The sequence below is a fragment of the Acartia tonsa genome, chromosome 10 (genome assembly GCF_053477335.1).
Source record: "Acartia tonsa isolate MP-2025a chromosome 10, ASM5347733v1, whole genome shotgun sequence".
NCBI lineage: Eukaryota > Metazoa > Arthropoda > Copepoda > Calanoida > Acartiidae > Acartia > Acartia tonsa.
Genome location: NC_137269.1, coordinates 39,745,019 through 39,767,187, shown reverse-complemented (window position 1 = coordinate 39,767,187; position 22,169 = coordinate 39,745,019). Strand labels below are relative to the sequence as shown.

The following is a 22,169-nucleotide window of genomic DNA, read 5'->3' as shown; positions in this document are numbered from 1 at the left end:
AACCATACATTTTAAGATTAATATTCTACCAATAAAAGAATTTTAGTTGCAAATACCTCTAGATACGTGTACAAATATACAGCCTCTTTCTGAAAATTAATAGAAAACTAAAGCATGGATACTTACATGTAAACGCTCTGTTTGATCAACGATCAACGGACGGAAGCCAGGACTTCCCGTCGAGGTGTCCAATCCCGCAGGCACATTACTTCCAGTAACTCGATCCTCAGTGGCAGACAGACGGTGTACGGCAAACAGCCCAATTCTGGACCTAACTTCTGCTGGAGTCGATGGACTAGCAGAGGGAGCCTAAAACAAAAGGAAAACATTAAAGTCTTGATCTAACATTTAAACCCCAATGAGAAACGTGCGGCACGAGCAAACTCTTAACCTTCCCAGAGGGAAATAATATTAGGTTGCTACTTAAGATTTTAGTAAATGTTAACTGGTATCTCAAATTAATTGCGGTAACCGAGCGGATTTCTCTGGCGACATAAAACGACGACAAACGGTGAGCGATATATATGGAAGAGCCGAAAGTCAACGTTGAGGAAGTGAGAATAGGACAGAACAACCCTGCAGCAACATGATGCTTTATTAAACAAAACGGGTGGCTAGAAAAAAAATTATACAAAACAAAAAAAAAGAAATATACAACAGAAGAAAACTCACCTGTGTATCTGACAGAATATCATCAATCTCAGAGGACGCGGCTTCATACATGGTGTCCGATGGCTCCGCAGTTGGCGACATAGCCCCAGATCTAGTCCTGTTGGTCCTGTTACCGCAGTGAAGAAGCTCAATGGTCCTGACGCCTATGTTTCGGAGGCGCGTACATACATCTCTTATCCAGCGAGCCAGCGACCTGTCTGAGGTGTTGTCAATACGTGTTAGAGTCTCAGTCACCAATGTCACCGCAGGAGTTCTGCATCACCGAATTGAGGAGAGACCAGATGATTTGTATCGTTCTACTAAGCATCAGTGAGAGATGCTCGTTGCCAAACATCTCCCCTTGATCCCTTTCGGACTCTACAGTATCAAAAGTACTTGTACTCCCATAGTCATCGACATCAGCAAGGCTTGGCATCCCGGACTGGTCGCTGTACACTGAACTCGAGTCGTCTAAGGAGCTTTCAAGAAACGAGGAATTGGCAAGAGTGGCCGCAGCCGCCCTCATTGATTCCTCGAATCTTTCCTTAATATTCTGATGCGCGTCCAGGCTGTCAGGCACATACATTATGAGCGAATGTAAATTTAAAATAGAGGACTAGTGATTCTGAAAGGCAATATAGTAAAGTTAATTTTATGAAAAAGACTGTACACACGAATGTTTTTTTTTTGTATTCTAAGCAACTATGGTTGAACCTCCTAACCATTAAAACTTTGATTTATCATCTAAAAGTAAAATTCTTTAAGTTAAAGAATATGTAATTAATCTTACATGATTCAACGCTTAAAAATAGCTATCGTTAAGCTATTCAAACATTAAAACTTTGTTTTATTAGATTCAATTAAGTTAAAGAATATGTAATTAATTTTACATAATTCAACGCTTGAAAATAGCTATCGCTGAGCTATCAAAAACATATTCATTATAATGTATCAAGCAATTAAAAAACTTATATACTAGCTAAATCTGAATATCTTCAATGATGTTTTAAAAAACACTTTCGATAAAGCTAGCTATATATAATTTTTGTAAGCAATCATTTTTTAATATGGTTGAGTTACTCGTAACATAAATAACCTATCAATTAACGTCATTATACTTGAATTAAGTAAAAAGAAAATCTTATTTTAAAACCTATAGTAAAATTGTTTTAGAAGATTTGAATCAGGACTCAATAAGTTTTGATTATAAAAAAGGGAATGCTGTAATCAAAAGTTAAAACGAATAGAATGATGGAACATATCTGTGTCAATATAAGTTTTGTTTACGGCGAACGAATTTAACTTTTGCAGACGGAAAACGTAAACAAAACAAGGTACGTCAATTTACCTGATGACTCAGATATGTCCTATCAAAACTACAAATATTATATAAAACAAAAATTGTCATATATCGAAGATGTACCCATATTGCTTCTAACCCACTTTCGTTTAAAAATACAGTGATAAAGGCCTTATCGACGAAGAAAATAAGATTCTTGAGTCTTAAATAGCGGCTAACGAATGCAATAATGGGCATATCAACAATCTATAACATAAAAACATTCATATAAAACAAACGGGTTACTATATTTTATCACTTTTATATAAACTCTCTTGGAATTTAGCGGTAAAATTAAACACTCGAACGCAAGCTCCGCTCGCAAAGACAATTATTATATAAATGAGCATAATTACTGGGCCGCCAGCTTTTTATAACCTCGCTCAAATCCAACCCCTATCACTTTTGACCGCCCAAACATAAACAAAGGGTTGACAACTTATTGTTACGTAAAATTTAATTACGGACGTCGAACGATATATTTTGTAGATATTAAGTCTAAAAGGTACACTTGATAGCGACGTAATGTAAGATATTAGTCTTTAAAATGATTAAAATTTATTCATGTTAAAAATAACATAAATACAGCTAATGCCAACAATGGTATAAACCATATGTACATATACAAAATATACAAACAAAGGGTTACCAACTATTGTTAGTAAAATCTTATATTTTTACATACATACGAGTAATGTAACCAAAGAAAATAATACGATATGTAAATACTAATTGTACTTATACATTTTTATATAAAATATTGTTTATATTCAGGAAACAGTTATATTTAACAGAAATAGAGATAACTAACCAAGCCATTATAGGTCTATCTGTAACGAAAGAATTTCTAGAATATCCCAGGGATAAAAGGATTAATAAAAGATTATTAAAACTTCTTTTGTTTAGATTACCATAGCCAGGATACCCCAAGGAACCGGTTGGAGCACGCGCACTAACTCTTTTTAGGATCTACCATGGACCAGCCTGGAGATAACCTAGATGATCATGGAGTATTGGAGCCCTACCACCACCCTACCTTGGACGGATTGCGGTTGTGTTCCTGTCAACACCTTGACACTATAGACGAGAACAACAACATTATCACCACACCAGAGTACGATGGATTCTCAGAGAACCTGTCCATCACCATCAGGAATTTCTTGTTAAATACAGCCCTGAATACCACAGAAGATAGTAGAGTGGAGACCGATAGTGACATTAGCTCCAGCAGCACACTATCCCTCTCTACAAATGACCTCAACCAACTCTACTATGACCTGGAAAATCACTCAATCACCTTGGACGAGAATGGAAACGAGGTAGCACAAGTGGACGCCCTTGGCTACATATCTACCTCACCCCCAACCTCAACCTACACTTCGAACGAGAGCACTTCACCACCTAGTTCATCATCAGAAGAAGCTGAACTATCCAGAACAACCAACGCAAAAACATTTATTGATGTGACAATGTTAGATAAAACTAAACCCCTCAAGAAAAGAATGTATTCTATTTGGGAGGTTTATCATCTTGTATACCCAGCTATGAAAATACGCAAAGCATACTTTCTTAATGGAAAGCGTATTTAACTTAGCTTGGAATACATTATAGCTTATTATACATGCCTATATACTGGGACTACTAAACTTTTTCTTTTTCTCTTTTTTCTTTTTTAACAACTTACCCCCATTGGAGATGCGATCCTCAATTTTCAAATTCTTTGAACGTACATATGAGACTTTTACAGAAATGCTTCGCATCCACGACTATCTATCTATGCTTGATATAAAGTTAACACTTTATAGATCATATTATGAACCTTTGATTGACACGTGCCCTGCAATTAACTAGTAGCACTCAGGGGCAAGACACAATTACTTTAGCTAGGCCCAAGGCATTATTTGTATCAATTTATGCATTCATAGGCCTATCCTTACCTATGTGACACCATATATAGGTAACGCTAGCCTATTCGTGGTAATCTGTATGTGATTTGCTAATAGTATATGTTTATTAAAGATATTATGTTTATAGTTAATGTAATCTTATAAACAACCAGTTCAAATATGTATGCCTACAACCATGCCTGATTTACGTCACATATTAACACACAGATATTTAATTGCACAGACAAACACTAAAATCCTGGTCCAGAGCTAATGTTATAGCATGTACCTCTTGAATTTATTCAGTTATTTACTAACTCTCCTACCATCAACTTCTCTTTCTGGCTTTAAAAGGTAATGACTTAGTTGTTTGGCATGCATTGTAGTTTAAATTTAGGCCCCTTAGTACTTAGCATGAATTGAGCTCAGGCCTTATGTTAGAACTCTAACACTTAGCACAATTCACTGCTTGGGACTTAGGGCACATTTCTGTCCTACTCTACTTATAATTTTAACACTTATCCTGTAAATATTTCCATACTTAACTTATGCACTTGTGATATAAATACACTTTATAAAAACATTTTCCTTCCTTAATACTTAATATACTTATATGATTCTGATCGAATATCAAAACCAACCATCTATTCTTAGGTTAAAGCAACATAATACTTCGCGTGGGTCTTTTGTTGAGCTTCCACCAGCTCAACCAAATTCGTATTATACTTGTGGGAATAGAGGGTTAAGCATTCTAAACAAACGAACCGACGATGAGAATGTCTATGTGTATTGCATAAAAAATTAGGATTTAGTAGTACTCATAGAAGAGCGGTCTCCATACCTAACTATGGACAAACGCCCCATTCGCACACACAAGTACCTGGAAAAATCAAATATGTGATCGACAAATAGATTTATAAAAATATGGATGTATTATTTTTTTTTACAAAACTAGCGGGTACCCCCTAAGGCCAAGGGGGGAGTGGGGTAAGTCGATACCACTATTTCAAGTCAAGAATAGGATTTTTATCCTCATATATAGTTATTCATGTTTTTAAAAAAATGAAGAGACACTCTATTTTTAACATTTTTATGAACCAAATACATAATAATTTTTATATTCATTTTTTAACGGTACTTGAAAAATAACATTATACACTTTGTTCACTTTTATAGAGTACTAGCGGCTACGCCCCTAGAGGCTTCTAGTGTCACTGTAAATGTTTGGAGTTTCAAAAAAATTATACGATACCTTGTAATGTTGCGAAGGAGTCTCTATCAAATTTCTACTATACTTTGCAATGTTACGTAGGAGTCTCTATTCGAGAAGAAAAAATTTCAGTTTATTGTGATTTCTCTTGGGAGGGTGATGATACCCTCCCCGAAAATAGTTATAGACCTTCCTGGGACCTATGAGAAGCTACCCTATTAAGGAGAACCCGATCGGTTCAGGGGTTAGCGAGATCCTTCGGTACAAACATACAAACACACATAAAAACACACAAACATCCTGTTACTTTATTATAAGGATTGTAATTGTTTCTGCTAACTAAAAGTAAAGTTTACTCATCACTTTATCCATATGTAGTTAATATCCATTGTATTGGTTAAGATTCAACATGCTAGGGGCGGAAATAAAATATATATATTGTATAATCACAGGTGTCTTGAATTGAATCAAACCAAACATGTGCTCTGGAATTTTAATCAATTTGACTGTCACCAATTACCGCTTTAATTTTATTCAAAAATTCTTTTAAAAAACCATTGATCTTATTAAAGCATTTGATGGTAAGTAAAAGAATGAATTTTTAACCTTTAAAAAATAACTCTAAACTAACTAATTCGATCACTCTTATTAGTAAACCCTCTTATGTCATACGTCTGACATATAAGCAGTACTAACCATTAATAATCTTTTTAAATTAGACACTACACAACAAACAGCTGACTTATTGAAATTAGATTGTTTGATTTAATTAAAGACCTTTTTGTATTATCACCCATGCCAGGAAAGAAAAGGGCAATAGTTCTTAAACAAATTTACATCTCTGCCTTCCCATTTCTGTTAAACAAAAAATAGACTTAAAAGATATATAGTTGCTTTAATTTCCATACTATACTTATATTTTCAGGATCTGTTAATTAAAATTTTGAGACCCTTACAATTTTACAACTAGCAGAATTACAACTAGAACAAAAATTAAGTAATGTATCTATTAAGTATTAATGTATAGTTGGGATTTTAAATCTTTTTTGCCACTAATCATAAATGATTAGATGCAACAACAAAAAGCCAGTTGTACATGCATTATTGGCAACATAACTGCAAAATTCAGCCAATTACTGCCGAATTAGATACCCACTTATCGAATAAGATCCACTGCTTTTCTAACAGTTATAAAAATGCCTTGTACTCCAAATTTCACGTTCTTTTTTACTTTTAAAATTTCTAAATGAATTTCCAAAAAAAATATAGCACAATATTTTCTTTCATTTATTTATATGAATTTTTAAAATTTAGTTAAAGAAAAATAAAATTATAAAATAAAAAAAAGAAGCCTTTGATGAGACCAATAGTAGCACAATCAAGGAACAATCTTACCACTTTATTGGTTAGACAGTGCCCACATTTTGGTATAATAAAATTTTATTTTATCCTTATAATAAGTCAGTTATAAAAAGGTATGACAGGTTTAATAACGACCATTCATGTCATTATTTCTAAAAGTACAAAAATTCTTGCTATCCCCTACTTACTAAAATTGGTACATTATAGTAAATTAGCGGCTTCGCCCCTAGCCTCTAGGGGCTTTGCCCCAAGAGGTATAATTACATCTTTAATTACCTGGAGATCCCCCACTCCACCACTATTTAAATAATTTTTAAAAAAATGGCGGTGGGATTTTTTTTTTGGAGGGGGTTTTGGGTGTCCAACTTCCCAAGAAAACAGCCTAAAACCACCACAGGACCAGTAGGTATATTCCATGAAGAGTAGAATCCGATCGGTTTAGTGGTTACCGAGATCTTAAGGGACAGACGGACAGACATCATTCTACTTTGTATTATAGATAGTATAGACCCAAATTTAAGAGATTAGCCAAGAAAGGTTTCTATTCTTGACACTATCCTTGCTGGCCTTAACCCTTAACAAAATCTAACCTAACCTTATCCATAAACATTCAAAAACAGAATCTATTAAAAGTGTCTCCTAAAATGGGGAAAAATTCCTTCTAGTATGACGTCAACCGGAACAGTTTGACCAAACGTTGTAACATATGTCCCCTTTTTCATGAGACACTTTAACCAGATTTACCAAAAATAATATATTTAATTTTAGTTTCAGTTATTATCAAATATGTAAAAGAAGGTGTCTTAACTTTTATTTTTATAGCTAGCCGGTGATTTTAGTAAGTAGTAGATGTAAAATTTTCCAGAGAATTCAGATATGCAATCGGTTTTTTTTGTAGACCTCTTATTTTTGAAGTAATTTAAGTTTAAAAAAAAATAATTAAGTTGGTTTTAAGTTACTAAAACGCAACAAAATAAAGGAAAAAAATACCAGTATGAACAAAAGTAGAAAGATCTTTAATTTGACACCTTACTTTTTAAATTCTGTTGAGTAATTTTTTTAAAAATTGATTTTTTAAATCTCGGTTTAATCAAAACTTTAAACATAAATATATTCTACCACAGGCATAAAAATATGGGTTCATATATTCTTTTAGAATCAGAAAAATATTACAAATCGATTCTAAGCAAAATTGAAATAAAAAGTTTACAAAATAGTAAATAAACTACAATAAAAGAAATTATATGAAACTATTATATTATATTATACAGGCAACCATCTTAAACCTTGTTTTGGGGGTAAAAATGGGAAGGGGGTAAAGAGCGGGCATAGAGAAAAAAATAAAAGAGAGGAATCGAAGCAACTAGAAGACGAAAATAGGCAGTGGGCCTAGAGGCCTACTCAGCGTTGTTGCCGCGCTAAAATTTATTGCTATTCCACTACTTTTCAAATGGGAGGATTAAAAATTATTAAAAAAAATATTTTTTTTACTTTTTACTATTTCCATATTTAGGGCAAGAATATTAGATTAGATATTTTCGTTTTAATGTTTTAATTAAAAATTACATAGAATTTTATTTTTATTTAAAAAAATTTGTTCATGAAAGATGAATCCTTCTATTTCTAAAAAGAGGGAAATTTTTTTCATAATGAACATTCAGCTGATTCTGACCGCCCACGGCTGTTTGCTAAATATCGCTTTTCTTTTTATTCACATTATTATTTATGATTGACTTACAAAAAGCCCTGGGCGGTTTTTGATTTTCGTCTGCTTCTAAATTTAGGGATGGGGAAGTAGTATTTTACCATGAAAAAGGGGTGAGTATTCATCCTCTTATCCTTTTTCCTTATGAGAGCGGGTAAAAATAGTGTTGCCTGTACAAAATAATATGCTAGGCCATTTTTATTTTAAATTTTTTTTTACTTTTTTTCAATTTTGCTTACAGTGGATTTGTAATATTTTTCTGATTCTAAAAGTATACACGAACCCATATTTTTTATGCCTGTGGTAGAGTATATTTTTGTTTAAAGTTTTGATTAAACCAAGATTTAAAAAATCTATTTTTTCCAATAATTTCTCAACAGAATTTAAAAAGTAAGGTGTCAAATTAAAGATCTTACTATTTTTGTTCATACTGGCATTTTTATTTTTATTTTGGTGCGTTTTAGTACCTTAAAAACGACTTAATTTTGTTTTTAAAAAAACTTAAATTACTTTAAAAATTAGAGGTCTACAAAAAAACCGATTGCATATCTGAATTCTATGGAAAATTTTACATCTACTACTTACTAAAAGCACCGGCTAGCTAAAAAATAAAAGTTAATACACCTTCTTTAAGAGCAAACTTCCCAGTGAAATAAAACTCACGATTTTGAGATTGCAAATGCTAAATTTTCAAGTATATTATTATAACTATTTATAATTATAATTTCGATATGTCCAATATCTTTCAGAAATTGAAATGAATTAAATACACGATTTAAAGGAAAAACTTTTATCAACAAAGTCCCTATTTACTTTTTATTTCGAAGGCTAGCTTGTAATTGCTGCACTTCTCATGGATCTTAGTTTCCTTTTTTATACAAATTGTATTTATCTAAAGTGATTAGGTAGACAATGGCCAATAAATTGATGATACACTAATTAACCCTTTCTATAGATTACAATTAATGGTTGAAACGTTTGGACACTCTAGTTTATAAACAAATTAATTAAAAATCAATGAAAGTCCCCAAGGTTTTTAAGCCAACGAATAAGAAAATTTTATTATAAAACTTTGGGTACCAGTGTAATATACAGCCATTATCCCCCCCCCCCCCTTCTCTAAATTAGCTAGTTATTATTGTGTAACTAAAGAATTATTTTTTTTAGGAATGATACCTGCCAGGGATTTATGGAATATCCTGGCTAAGTGGGGAGAAAAGTTGACTCCAAGAGAAGGTATACTGTAAACATTTTCTCTTATTCATTCGAAACAGATTTATATCCGGTGGATTAGAACCGGTTCTCAGCAATACGAAAAAATTATGAAAAGCAACGTATTATATCCAGTTTTCTACGAATATAAAATGTAAAATCATCAGACTAAAACCAGTTTTTTAAGCCTGTGCCTTCGGCATCTCTAGGCTAAAAAAAATGGTTTTAATCTTATAATTGTACAGCTGCTTATAATAAGATGCGATAAATAACTATTGGCAGCATAACTACTCTTAATTATGATATGTCCGTGCAATGGTCCTCAGTCCGTATGCAAAAACGTAAAATATTTTAGCTTACAGGGGTTTTTGATTGTTTCTTATTTATTTAATTTTCTCTAGTTTACCAAATTACCTTAGATTTTTTAAAACTTGTTAAGCTTTTAGATGTACTTGAGGAAAGAGGGGGTTAAGTCCAGCTCTAATTTCAATTTTAGTTTTTTTTAAATTCCAAGAAATATTTTTGGAGGGGTTGGAGTATTTTTTTCAGGGGCAATTTCTCTCGGGAGGTTTACGGTACCCTCAACAAAAAATAGTTATAAACCTTTCCTTGTCCTTATTGCAAAATACAACCCTTTTTTACTGTATTTAATTTGCCCTCTTTAACTTCAGCTACAGCCCAAAAGTGGAAATTTGTATTATTGGCCCAGGAATGATGATCACTTTATCGTAGTAGATTGTACTCAATTTGTTTTTATCCTTAGAAATCGTTTGGGTTTAAATATTTTATTATTTTTCACCCATTGAGTCTAAAAAATTATATATTTGATTTTAAGTTTTGAAGTATAGATAATAGTTATACATCTGGATCTGATATTAAGTTTAACAAGAACAATTAATTAATTAAAACGCAGCTTAAAATTGAAATATTAAATAAACACAAATATTTTAAAAAGATCTTTCTTTTTCCGTTAAGATCTTGCTAACCAATAAACCAATTTGATTATTCTTTTTAAAGAAGCTTTAATTAGGTCCACAGATGCTTTAAGGTTAATCAATTTTTAAATCTTGGCATTGGGTTGGGTTTTTTCATTTGTCTATTCATGTCCAACTACATGATCAGACATCAAAAGACGGACCGCGGACATAAATTATAGATTAGATGTAATACTAAATTAGATTGAAAATGTCTTACATTACCTAATTTAATCTATCAAATACAATATTATAATGTATGTTATATATATAATACTAAAGTAACAAGAACAAATATATTCCAAAACTTTGTAAATTTTTGTATTTCTCAAAACATCCTATAAACGGTTGGTAGTTACTAGGCCAGAGGCGCGTCAATTTCTCTAACCCCAAAAAACCTTCCATATTTTTTCTAACAATAAATTTAATCTATAGAAATTTTAATAATCATAAGTTGGACTTCACATTAATCAACCGATCACTGTAATATTATAGTAATGGATTTATTATTACATGGATCTTACACCAGATTTTCATGTTCTTATAAAAGTGACACTTGTAGTTGGATAAAATAAGCCTCCCCCCCCTATCCAATTCTTATCCCATCCCCTCCTATCGGATAAACAAACTGACCTTTAAATGATGTCTATGTTAGCAACCTAAATTGAAGACAATTTTCCCCATGCCATAATATCCATGTTTATTCTGTACCCATTACTATAGTTTGTCTAAATCCATGTCTGTTTTACTCTGAATGTTATACAGGCACTATTTAAGAGAAGCTTTGCTACAGACAAAGTTTTTTTTACTTCCAAAATACCTGGGTAAAAACTGTGAAAGAAAAGTATGAAAAGCAAAAATATTTTTGACAGGATTGAGTTTGATCCTTCTCAGGAATTGGGTTATTAACAAGGATTTGTAGGGAGGGGAAAATAATTAGGGGAACTTGATGGTGTATGTGCCCCTCCCCCCACCAAAAAAATCAAGGAATTTTGGGGAGCGGGTCGTTGATATTTTTACCCCCAGAGTAAAAAAAATAGGGCGGGAGGGGGGGGGGGGCTTGGCACATAAATTTGGGTCACTTATACTTTTCGAGATTTTTCTGTCCCTGCAAAACTAAAACCGTTTTTTCCAGAAAGGTGTTAAAACCCCTTACACCCCTTTTCTGCACGCTCCTACTTATATTTATTTGAGCTCAATACAGAAATTAGATTTCTATTTCTTAGAAAAATTACCAATATCATTGTCATAACACTTCAGGTAATAATCTTAATCTTTTGTGCTGCTGTTATATCGACATGTTACATAAGATTGTATCAAAATGTTTCGATTTGACAGGTAACGTAGTGTATAGATAAAATATCAGCCATGCTCAACAGTGATGTAAAGGGACAAGACAATGACCGAAATTTGATGTGCATCCCCAATGATGACAAAGAAAATCACCCCTTCTGTAGATTCAAATGAGCGGTTAAAACGTTTGAACACTCAACTTAATGAATCAGCCAATCAAAATTTACTAAAGTCCCCAAAGCCAACAAATAAGAAAAGATTATTGTAAAACTTTGGGAACTAGTGTAATAAACAGACCATTGGCCATCTATGGTTCAGTATTTTGAAGAGTTAAAATTAAATTTGCAACAAAACATTATTCATTCATATAAAAATTTTGTATTATTCCAAAAACAGCAGAGCAGAGAACAATACAACCCCCCCCCCCGGCCCTCTTTTTTCTTTTAAAAGGGATTTTTTTAAATTAAATAAAATTTCAACTTTTTTTGTGTAAATATCTTTATATTTTCTAATTTCTTTGGTTTCTTAACATTAAATTTTGATGGAAACTTTTGATGTTAAAATGTTACATCTCTTTCATTAAATTGGCTTCAATTTTGTTGAATATATTACTAAATTTAATAATATTTTGCATTATTCAACTTATTAATAACAAAATTGAAAAAAATTATGAAACTCCCAATCCCCTCCTTCTCAAGTGCCCTTAGAGGCCTATGGGGGCTAAGCCGCTAGTTTTTGATAAAAATTGGGTTAGGTATAGTTTAGTACCTGGAAGCATACAGGGTTAGGGCTCTACTAAAGACTACCTCATACGGGCGGAGATGCTGTCCATGACATTCAAACGCCATGGTCCAACAACCCAGGATAATCTAAGGGAGCCAAATGTCTCCTTTTCTGTCCAAACACCCAGAGTATTAGGTTAAGTAACAACCAATAGACAACCAACCCTTTGATTGCACGACCTTTGTTTGAGAAGTCCTAACTGTGCAATTGAATAGTAGTAAGTTGCGCCTGTTTTGGGCCAAGGCATTCCCCCTACTCTAACTATTAATGTCGCGAACCTGACATAGTAGCAGTAGGAACCATTTTTAACGTCTTTAGTTGTGACGCGGTGTTGAGCCGATTCGATCCTACCACCTCACCGACGACGAGCGAGAGCGCTACGTGTTGAGCTACGGTCGCGGGTTAAAGGCATAAAGACTAGTATGTACTTTTTGAAATAATTTGTTTAATTGTTATGTTTAAAGTTACCCAATACTCTTGATAGTATGGGAGACGACCTCTAGTATTTTAACTCTAATGGTAGTGACAGCACGTAGTGCGTCCCAAAATTACAATAATGTCATCCTTGTTTTTTTCAGTTGACCAGATATTCCGTGAGGCAAACGTAAATCCCAATGGGATGGTCAGATATGAAGAGTTTGTCAGAATTGTCTGCTCCCCAGCTCCTGATCTGTACTGACTGGCAAAATTGTCTGCTCCCTAGCTCCTGATCTGTACTGACTGGCAAAATTGTCTGCTCCCCAGCTCCTGATCTGTACTGACTGGCAAAATTGTCTGCTCCCTAGCTCCTGATCTGTACTGACTGGCAAAATTGTCTGCTCCCCAGCTCCTGATCTGTACTGACTGGCAAAATTGTCTGCTCCCCAGCTCCTGATCTGTACTGACTGGCAAAATTGTCTGCTCCCCAGCTCCTGATCTGTACTGACTGGCTAAATTGTCTGCTCCCCAGCTCCTGATCTGTACTGACTGGCAAAATTGTCTGCTCCCCAGCTCCTGATCTGTACTGACTGGCAAAATTGTCTGCTCCCCAGCTCCTGATCTGTACTGACTGGCAAAATTGTCTGCTCCCCAGCTCCTGATCAGTACTGACTGGCAAAATTGTCTGCTCCCCAGCTCCTGATCAGTACTGACTGGCAAAATTGTCTGCTCCCCAGCTCCTGATCTGTACTGACTGGCAAAAAAATCCTGTTTTTAAAGCAAAACACACAGAGGGGCAAAGACAGGATTAAAAATAAAATTTTAGGGTTTTTATTTTCACAACATACATTATATAATTGCCAGTAATGTATTCTTTTTTATTATTTGTTCCACATTTATCTATCCTTGTTTTGAAATCTTAATTTTGAAATTAACTCATTTAAGATTAAAAACAACATTCTTCACATGGATTTTAAGATATTTTGTACTTTAAATATTGTTTTATATTGTTTGTTGAATTGTAATACAATTTTATAATTTCATTTTGTAATTGTTTTGACGCAGCTACAGTATAACTACGCAGTCTACAGTCTGTACGCCGCTAATGATAAACGGATTCACAGTTTACAAAGCAGAAATGTAATCTATAATTACGGTTTTGTCCCTGTTTAAAAGGTAATATATTATTCCATTTTCTCCTCTCTTAGTAATGATATCACCAAAGCCGATATGATTTTTGTAATGTACCATGGTACTTTCAATAGAGACGAAACTGGAAAGGTACATACGTGTTTACATAACAGCGTATTCATAAACTTTGATTTCCTTATCAAAATCGACATAATTGTAATGGAATATACGAGTCATTTTTAAATTTTGCATAAAATTTTTAAATTATATCTATGATTTCTATTATATCGATGTTAAAAGAGTAAATCATCATTTCAGTTTCGTCTCTCTTAAAAGTAGAATGGTACATTACTAAAACCGTATGATATCATTACCAAGAAAGTCCAAAATTGAATGGTAGATTAATAAAATCATATCGGCCATAATGATATCATTAACAAGAGAGTGGAAAATGATATCATACATTACCTTTTTTAGAGGGTCAAAACCGAAAACATAGATTATATTTCTGCTTTTCTACAAATGGCTTCAACCTCATAACTGGTTTACTCGTTTTTCCTTTACAGAAATGTTTGTTTCTGCGAAGCTGAAGGAATAGATTTATTTTTTATACTTTTATATAAAAATTAGTTCCACATAATAAATGTTTAAAAAATGAAAAAGTTCCACATAAGTGAATGATTGAGAATGATTTCAAGTAAATTTCCTATGAAAATTAATTACCTTCTGACAATATAATTTTCAAAAACATATTTTTCTTTTCTTTATTTGTTCTAAATCCTATATTTATTTAGTTTATTGATGTTCATTAAAATTTCGAAAACGGCTGGAGTATTAGATCAACAATTTTCAGGGAGGCCTGGTATTGAACTTTTTTAACCTCTCCCAAGAAAAGTCGTGGACGTCCTTGGTCATAATTATAGTGTAATTATTATTGCATAAATGTAAAACTAAATACCCAATCCAGCATGGCCAGCAAAGTAACAGGATGTCTAAATGTACGAATCTATCAATGTTTGCCATTAGATTGTAAACGGCTAGATAGACTATTCCACAAGTTTCAGGGAAGGTTTCTAATGGTCGAGAGAAGGTGTTAGCTATTTGGTGGAGGGGTATATCTCCCCATGCAGAAAAAAAATATTAAACAGTTAAATATTAATATTTTAACATGAAAAATGGTTGATACATTATACTATTATTTTTTTATATTATAACAATTGTCGTTTTTTTTCTATTTTTAGCGCTAGTGTCTAGTTGTGCTGTTGGTTTTTTAGGTGTTAACGATGAAACACCAACTTTTTAACTTCTGCAAAATTTTAACTTTTCATGAATCAAATCATTTATCTGAATTGTCCCTCTAGCTGAAAAGTGAACCCCTGAGGATTAATTTTATAGAATTTTTTTTCTTATTATTTCTATTCCTGTCAGGGATCTTGGGTGATGAGAAAATGACGTGCTTTCCCTCAAAGCAGCGTTTCGGAGCCGTATAATTTTGATGCGGCTCCGGCTGCTACCTTAAAATTAATATATAAATTTTTTTTCATTATTGAATTTGATAAAATAAAATAAATAATATAAAATATTTTGCTATATAAAAGTATGAGGATGTGTGTCTATTTGTTAAGTAACAACAGTTTTTCAGTTTGTTATATAGAAATAGACCGTTGCAAAATTATAATATTACTTAAAAAAATATTTTTAGCTAATCTGGAGCCGGAGCCGTTTTTAACGAAAAATACGGCTCCGGCTCCGAAACGCTGCCTCAAAGTGCCTAGCAAGCACACACTATTAGTCCTTTTTATAAATAAATTGAAAATAAGGCAATGCGGATAATTAGACAATGGACGATAATAATTTGATGTATTTTTCTGATTCAATAAAAAAACTTTTGTCGATTGAAGTTATGGATGGAAATTTTAAAAAACATGTATGTGTGTACAGCCCAATCAATCAAGATATAATGAAGGTTTGAATACAACGAATTTTATCTTAAAAAGTTAGGTTTTACAGTTTAATATTCCCTCTCTCACGGTATTCTGCAAAGCCATATCTGCTCTGCTACCTCTAATCTAACCTAACCTAACTCAACAAACTAAAGTTTGTTTGTGTTCCACTTTCAGTTTGAGGGAAAATTGCATTTTAATCAAATCCTTTTTATCAAACTGGAAAAAACAGGTTTCTATAATTTCTATCATTAAAAAGTTTGTAATCAACAGTATTTATTTAAGCCAAATTACAGAGGATTTTTTATATCTTAATTTTGTAAATTTTGTACTCAAACGATTTGTTGTGAAGAAGCGAAGTTGAATGAAAAAAAATGGCACAACCCAATCTTTCCAGATTTTGTATAATTTTTTGAGGAACACGACTCCAGTGACGTCATATTTTTCTTTCCCGAAAAGGGGAAGGGGGGGGGAAGAAAAAAAGAGATGGGAGAAAAGGGGGTTTCCCCATCTCTTTTGAAGAGATTTTCTTCCCCCCTTCCCTTTTTCGGGAAAGAAAAATATGACGTCACTGGAGTCGTGTTCCTCAAAAAATTATACAAAATCTGGAAAGATTGGGTTGTGTCAAAAAAATGTCAAAAATGTCCACAGTTAAGGAGATAATATTGAACTACAATTAAACTGATTGACTAAACAAAAACGTTCTCTTTTTTGTTAAAAAAAACTGTGGGGACTTTTCTATCTATAGAACGGGTATTTTGTTTATCGTAATGGGGGAGGGGGGGCTCTTACTTTACCCCATTTAATACCAAGAAAAGAATTATTAATATTCTTATCTAAAAATAACAGGATCTATGTCTGTCTGTGTCAAAGGATATTGCTAACCGATATACTTCTCCTTTACAGTGAAGCTTTGGATACTTCCTATAAAGGTTTACAGCTATTTTAGGGAAGGGTACCAACCCCCCAGAATGTAATTTAAAAAAAACACTTAAAATTAAATTTTTTACTTTCAGAAATAGTTGGACAAAAGCATTTTACTTTTAGAGATGTTGTGCTTTTAATATGCACAAAATTATTTATGTTTAAAAAGTATTTAAGATGTAGGTTTTCTTTCCATTTGAATAGGATCTAATAAGTTAATAGTAACTTCTTAGTTTTTTTGCTAGAAAATTACTAATCAGTTGTTGTTGTGATTTTGAATATAATTTTTAAGTTTGCTAATATTTTCTAAACTAGTAACTTCACCCCTAGCTTTACTTGGATTTCTTCTAAATACATAGTAAGTCAATAAATCACAAAATACGATATTTTTGCATGGCTTTTAATGGTAAAAAAAACTAGAAGTGGCTCAGATTCTCAGAAGTTAGGATTCAGATGGAATCGGAGATTTGTCGTGGAAATCAGATGCGTGCAGAAGGGGGTGTATCTACCCCCCCCCCCCTGGAAAAATTAATGGGGTTGGATACACATCCAAAAATTTGCTTCAAAACACCCCAAGCCTGTCACCCCTCTACACTCCCCTAACTATAAAACCCCCTTCTTTCAAATACACCCCCTCTTAAGCTCTTAACCCTCTCTATAATGATATGGGTCTAAGGGTGGTGTCAAAAATCGTGAGGGGTGCTCTACGCAAAAACTTGCAAAACCCTGTGCACGCAACTGGTGACAATCCTTTAGCCAATCTTAGATTATTAAGCTTTACGCAAAGATCAATATATTTTATTATTGTTGATTAATTCTTTTGATTTTGCTCTCAATAAAATTGTCACGGTTAGACCCTCAGATGTCAAAACTTTATTTTAGTGTTTGGCCAAAATGACTTAGCAATTGTATCTGTAAGTACGTCTAATAACACCCTTTGCTATTTTTAAAATCCTAGAAAATTTTTTTTGCAAGAAAATTGCATAAATTCGCAACCTTTCTTAGAACCACTACATAACTCGAGTTTTAAAACTTTTTATATAAAATCCTTTTTACAAAAAATATCAATAATTACTTAAAATTAAACCTGAAAGAAAAAAAATCTCATTACACGTGTTAATTTGCATGTTTTAGGTCTTTTTTTGAGGAAAGTATAACTTCCACATTCTTGACAATAATTTATTTTTTTAACATTTCAAAGTAAAATATAATAAAACTTAAATGATTTTTCTTGAATTATCAGTTGAAAATTTCATCAAACATGCAATTTAAGTGATGAAAATTTAATAAAATCATTTTTTGAATGTTTAGAATTACCAATTTTCTACATTTAAAACAAAATGTTAACAAAATTTAAAAACATTCTAATATATAACTTTAAAAATCAATAACATTTTATAAAATGATGTTTTAAAAAATAAATCATTAAAAGGTATTAAAATGCATTTTAAGTTGCTTAAAATTAAAACGAGAATATCTTTTTACACTTTATTCTTTGTAATAGAGATTAATCGTCATTTGCTGAAAATGAAACATTTAATAAACTAATTGAATCTTTTTGTGACCATGTTTAAACTTTTTAATTTTTACACTAAGGTGTTTTTTAATGAAAATCTTTGTTGAATTCTCTTTTGCGACAAAAAAAGAAAGGGAATTTTTTACTATTTCTAGGTTATCTTATGTAATTTAAACTATATAATATGAAATAATTTTTAATTGTCTTTCTTTTGAGCCACAAAACACTGTAAAATGTAACATATATGCAAAAATAACAATTTTTTTAATGAATATTATAATATCCTTATATGACATTGCGTCAGAGCTTATTCTTTAGATCATATGTTCATGAAAAGTAGTCATAAACTTGGAGGGTTGCGCTATTTATTAGAATATTAAATAAACTTTTATGGTAAAAATATTAGCATAGCCTTTGTCAATTCAAATGCTTTAGGTATATTATTCGGAAAGTTAGTTAAAAAAGAGAGAATTTGCTGTGTATACTGTTGAAAGTCTTTCAAAAATGTAAATTACAAAGCAATCCTAAAAGATCGGGTCGTAGGCGAGTCTTAGTCGGGGGTTTTCTGATAGCAAATATTGCGTTATTGGTATACAATGTAAAAAAAAAAACATTTTAAAGAAATTCTTTAAATAAAACCCAACGTGTATTGGCAGTACAAACATCTTAATGCTAACAGACATATGTTTATCAACATTTGCAGAAAACTATTTCCACAAGAAAAATTATTCAGGTTTCTACTTCACAATTTTAAATATTTCTTTCTGATAAAATGTTTGACATATATCGTATAATCATTTACCAAAAAAAATATTTTGATAATTTAGATTTCAGAGAAGATTAATACTTTCAAAAAACTAAGACGACATTTTGCATCTTCTGTCATGACATTTTAGAAAAAATATAAAAAACCAAAATTTAGTATGAAAACTATTTTCATCGATTTTTCTGAAGGTATTATCGTATTCTGTGGCTTTGTTATTATCATTTACTTATATCGAAAGTGCCAAACATTGTACCCTAACTTATTCATTTAATAAAAAACCAAGCGTGTTGTGTAATTTGCTTTACCCAACAAACAATTAATCATGAGCATTGGCAAAATTTCAAAAAAATCTTTCATCAGCCTGCTTCCAAAAACATTTTTTCTAGCAAGACCAATTTTCTTAGTTCGTTTTCTTTTGCAACGCAATACATTTGTTTGCAGTTTCAAAGATCTAATAAAAAACTTTATCATTTTGTTTTAAAAAATATTTAATTTTCTGAACACTTGTTTGCATTTGCATATTTAAAAAAAATATTTCCAATATAGTTAACATTTCAAAATGAGCAAGTTTCTATGGAAATTAGCTTTTCCTTAAACAAAAATCAATTGTTTGCATCATTAAATTGTATTTCAAAAATCTCAAATGATTCAACACTTTTTACCATGAGTTTTCATTTATTGTTTCATGAAAAAAGAAAAATTGTTCACTTTTTTGGTTATTTAATAAAAACATTAAAACTTTCTATATTTTAAACCCAACCAAATCAGGAAATTACAAAGGCTAAATTTTTTTCCTTCGCCATCTGGATTTCCAAGAATAATTCCACCCATTTTTCTAGCAGATGAAAAACTTTAAAATTTAAATCTCCACCCACCCACGGTAAAGGGCCAAGTTAAAATCTCCACCCTTTGTATAAAATTTGTCAATCAAGTTCATTTTCTATTGATATATTCAAACTAAAAACTTTCTTAACCATACCACGTAGGATACCGATATATCCTAGTTAAAGAGGAGCTGCGCCATGAAATCAATTTTCATTAGTTTAATGTATTTGATAGACAATACATTTTTATAAATTAAATTTATTTTTATCCATTCTTACAATTGGAATATTTGATTTATTTTTCCAACATTCTAGAAGTTCAGTGAGGCATTTTTAAGTTTTCAACTAATTACTCTAATCTACGGAAGGGGTGATTTTTTTTATCGTAATTGGGGATGTACATCCATTTATCCCTTAGTATATCTTTTTATTTGGAATAGTTTGATTTAAAAAATGATAAGTTTCTATAAACACTTGTATTATAACAAGGATTAAATTTTAAAAAAGAGCATGATGATTCTTATAACAATTAGGTACAATTTTAGAAGCGCAGCAACTCAATAATTGTTACCAGAAAGTCCATACGTCATACAATTTAGACTTATACATTAATGTTCTGCTTATTAAGTTCTGACAATCTTCAAGAATTAATGTTCGTTTGTCCTTCCTTCTGATTTTAGAACCGTGTTATAACTTTCAATTGGGTCTTTGAATATTAGACAATAGCGAAGGAAATATTAACACAGCCAAATCGCTACAAATCAGAAAGCAATTTGTTAACAGACAAAAAAGGTCCCCACCGCTTAGGCAAGGTTATATATCTATTATACATTTATTGTTTATTCAAAACATGTTGGCTTTTATATTTTCTTGACAACGATTTACAAACTAAAATTCATAGTTTTATAAAAAAAAATTACACGTGTATTCTATTATGATAATTTAATTAAAACAAGGTCATACAAGTCCAAAAATAACAACTAGAAATTACAGAGCTGATTTTAGATTTATATAAATTTTACAATATTAATAATTATAAAGGCAATAAGAAAAGATTTAAGGCGTAAATAACAGATAATTAAGTAGAAACTGCGCTTCTGAATACTTTTGTTACATTTATTTAAATGAAATTAATAAAGACTATATTTTTTTCGGAGAATCTTAATATTAGCGCAACCTCTCTATAATTAGGTAAAGTAAACTGTACACGATTCTTTAATACTTTAGGTATTTACTTCATATTTTGAACACACTCTAACATGTCTCGAGCCTTTATTCATAAGATATTTCTTTTTTAGGTTTGTATAAAATAATGTTAATTTGTTTTTGCTGCGCTACTTCGCAAAATAGATGACGTTCTTTCTTTTGAATTGATTTCCTAAGAATCTTTATTTAGTTGATTATAATAAGCTACTCTGATTAAATTTTTTAGAAATGCTTTGACAAATTTTTGTACAAATGTTTTCTTTTGTCATTTGTTGTGAGGCTGAAACCCTGCAGGGCTTTCTTAAAACATGTTAGTAGCAGATCTCAAATTAAATTTAATACAGATGTTAATCTGTTGTTATAAAAAAAAGATTATGGGTTATTTATTCATGGGGTGATTTCTTTTGGGATAATGGTGTTACCCTCCACCAAAATAGTTATGAACCTTCCCAGGACCTATGATAAGCTACGCTGAAATGGAGTGCCATATCAGTTCAGCGGTTACAGAGATCCTTTGGTACAGACAGACACAGATCCGGTTACTTTTATTTTGACCAATTTGAAAGCAGCATACAAATTACTTGACCATACATCATAATTGTATGGTAGTATTATGTTGATATAATAACAGCATAGTATATTAACAGGGAAACATGCTATATTTGCTTTTTCATTAAATCCATCCTCTCATGAATTACAATTTTGGAGCGAAAAAAACGCATACAATTTATACAAAAACCCCATTCCGTTTCTCTACCTCCAAGAGTACACAATAGACAGACAGACAGACGGACGGACAAACAGACATACACGCGTGTATACTTCGGTGCTCCGATAGGCCTAAGTTTAATCCAAAGCATTTTCCAATGGCATTGACGGACGATGGAGAGGGAGAAATATTTTATTTGGCATTGAGGTTGCTCGTATGTGACGGTTTTGTGCATGTGTGTGTGTGCATGTGTGTGTGTGTGTGGGCGTGTGTGTGAAATTCAGAGGTATGAGCAGAGAACCATCGGAGAACGTTTTA

At 32.0% G+C, this 22,169-nt stretch overlaps 1 protein-coding gene across 1 annotated transcript in view; it reads left to right on the top strand.

The window, feature by feature from the left end:
- The window catches only part of LOC145330620 (calmodulin-like protein 4), a 63,721-nt gene extending 50,183 nt beyond the window's left edge, over positions 1-13,538 (top strand). The window contains exons 6-7 of the mRNA XM_080175282.1: positions 9,321-9,389; positions 12,994-13,538. Of these exons, the coding sequence (XP_080031408.1) occupies positions 9,321-9,389; positions 12,994-13,094 (170 nt within the window). The 3' untranslated portion in view covers positions 13,095-13,538. The remainder of the gene's footprint in view (positions 1-9,320; positions 9,390-12,993) is intronic.
- Positions 13,539-22,169: the final 8,631 nt, after the last annotated feature.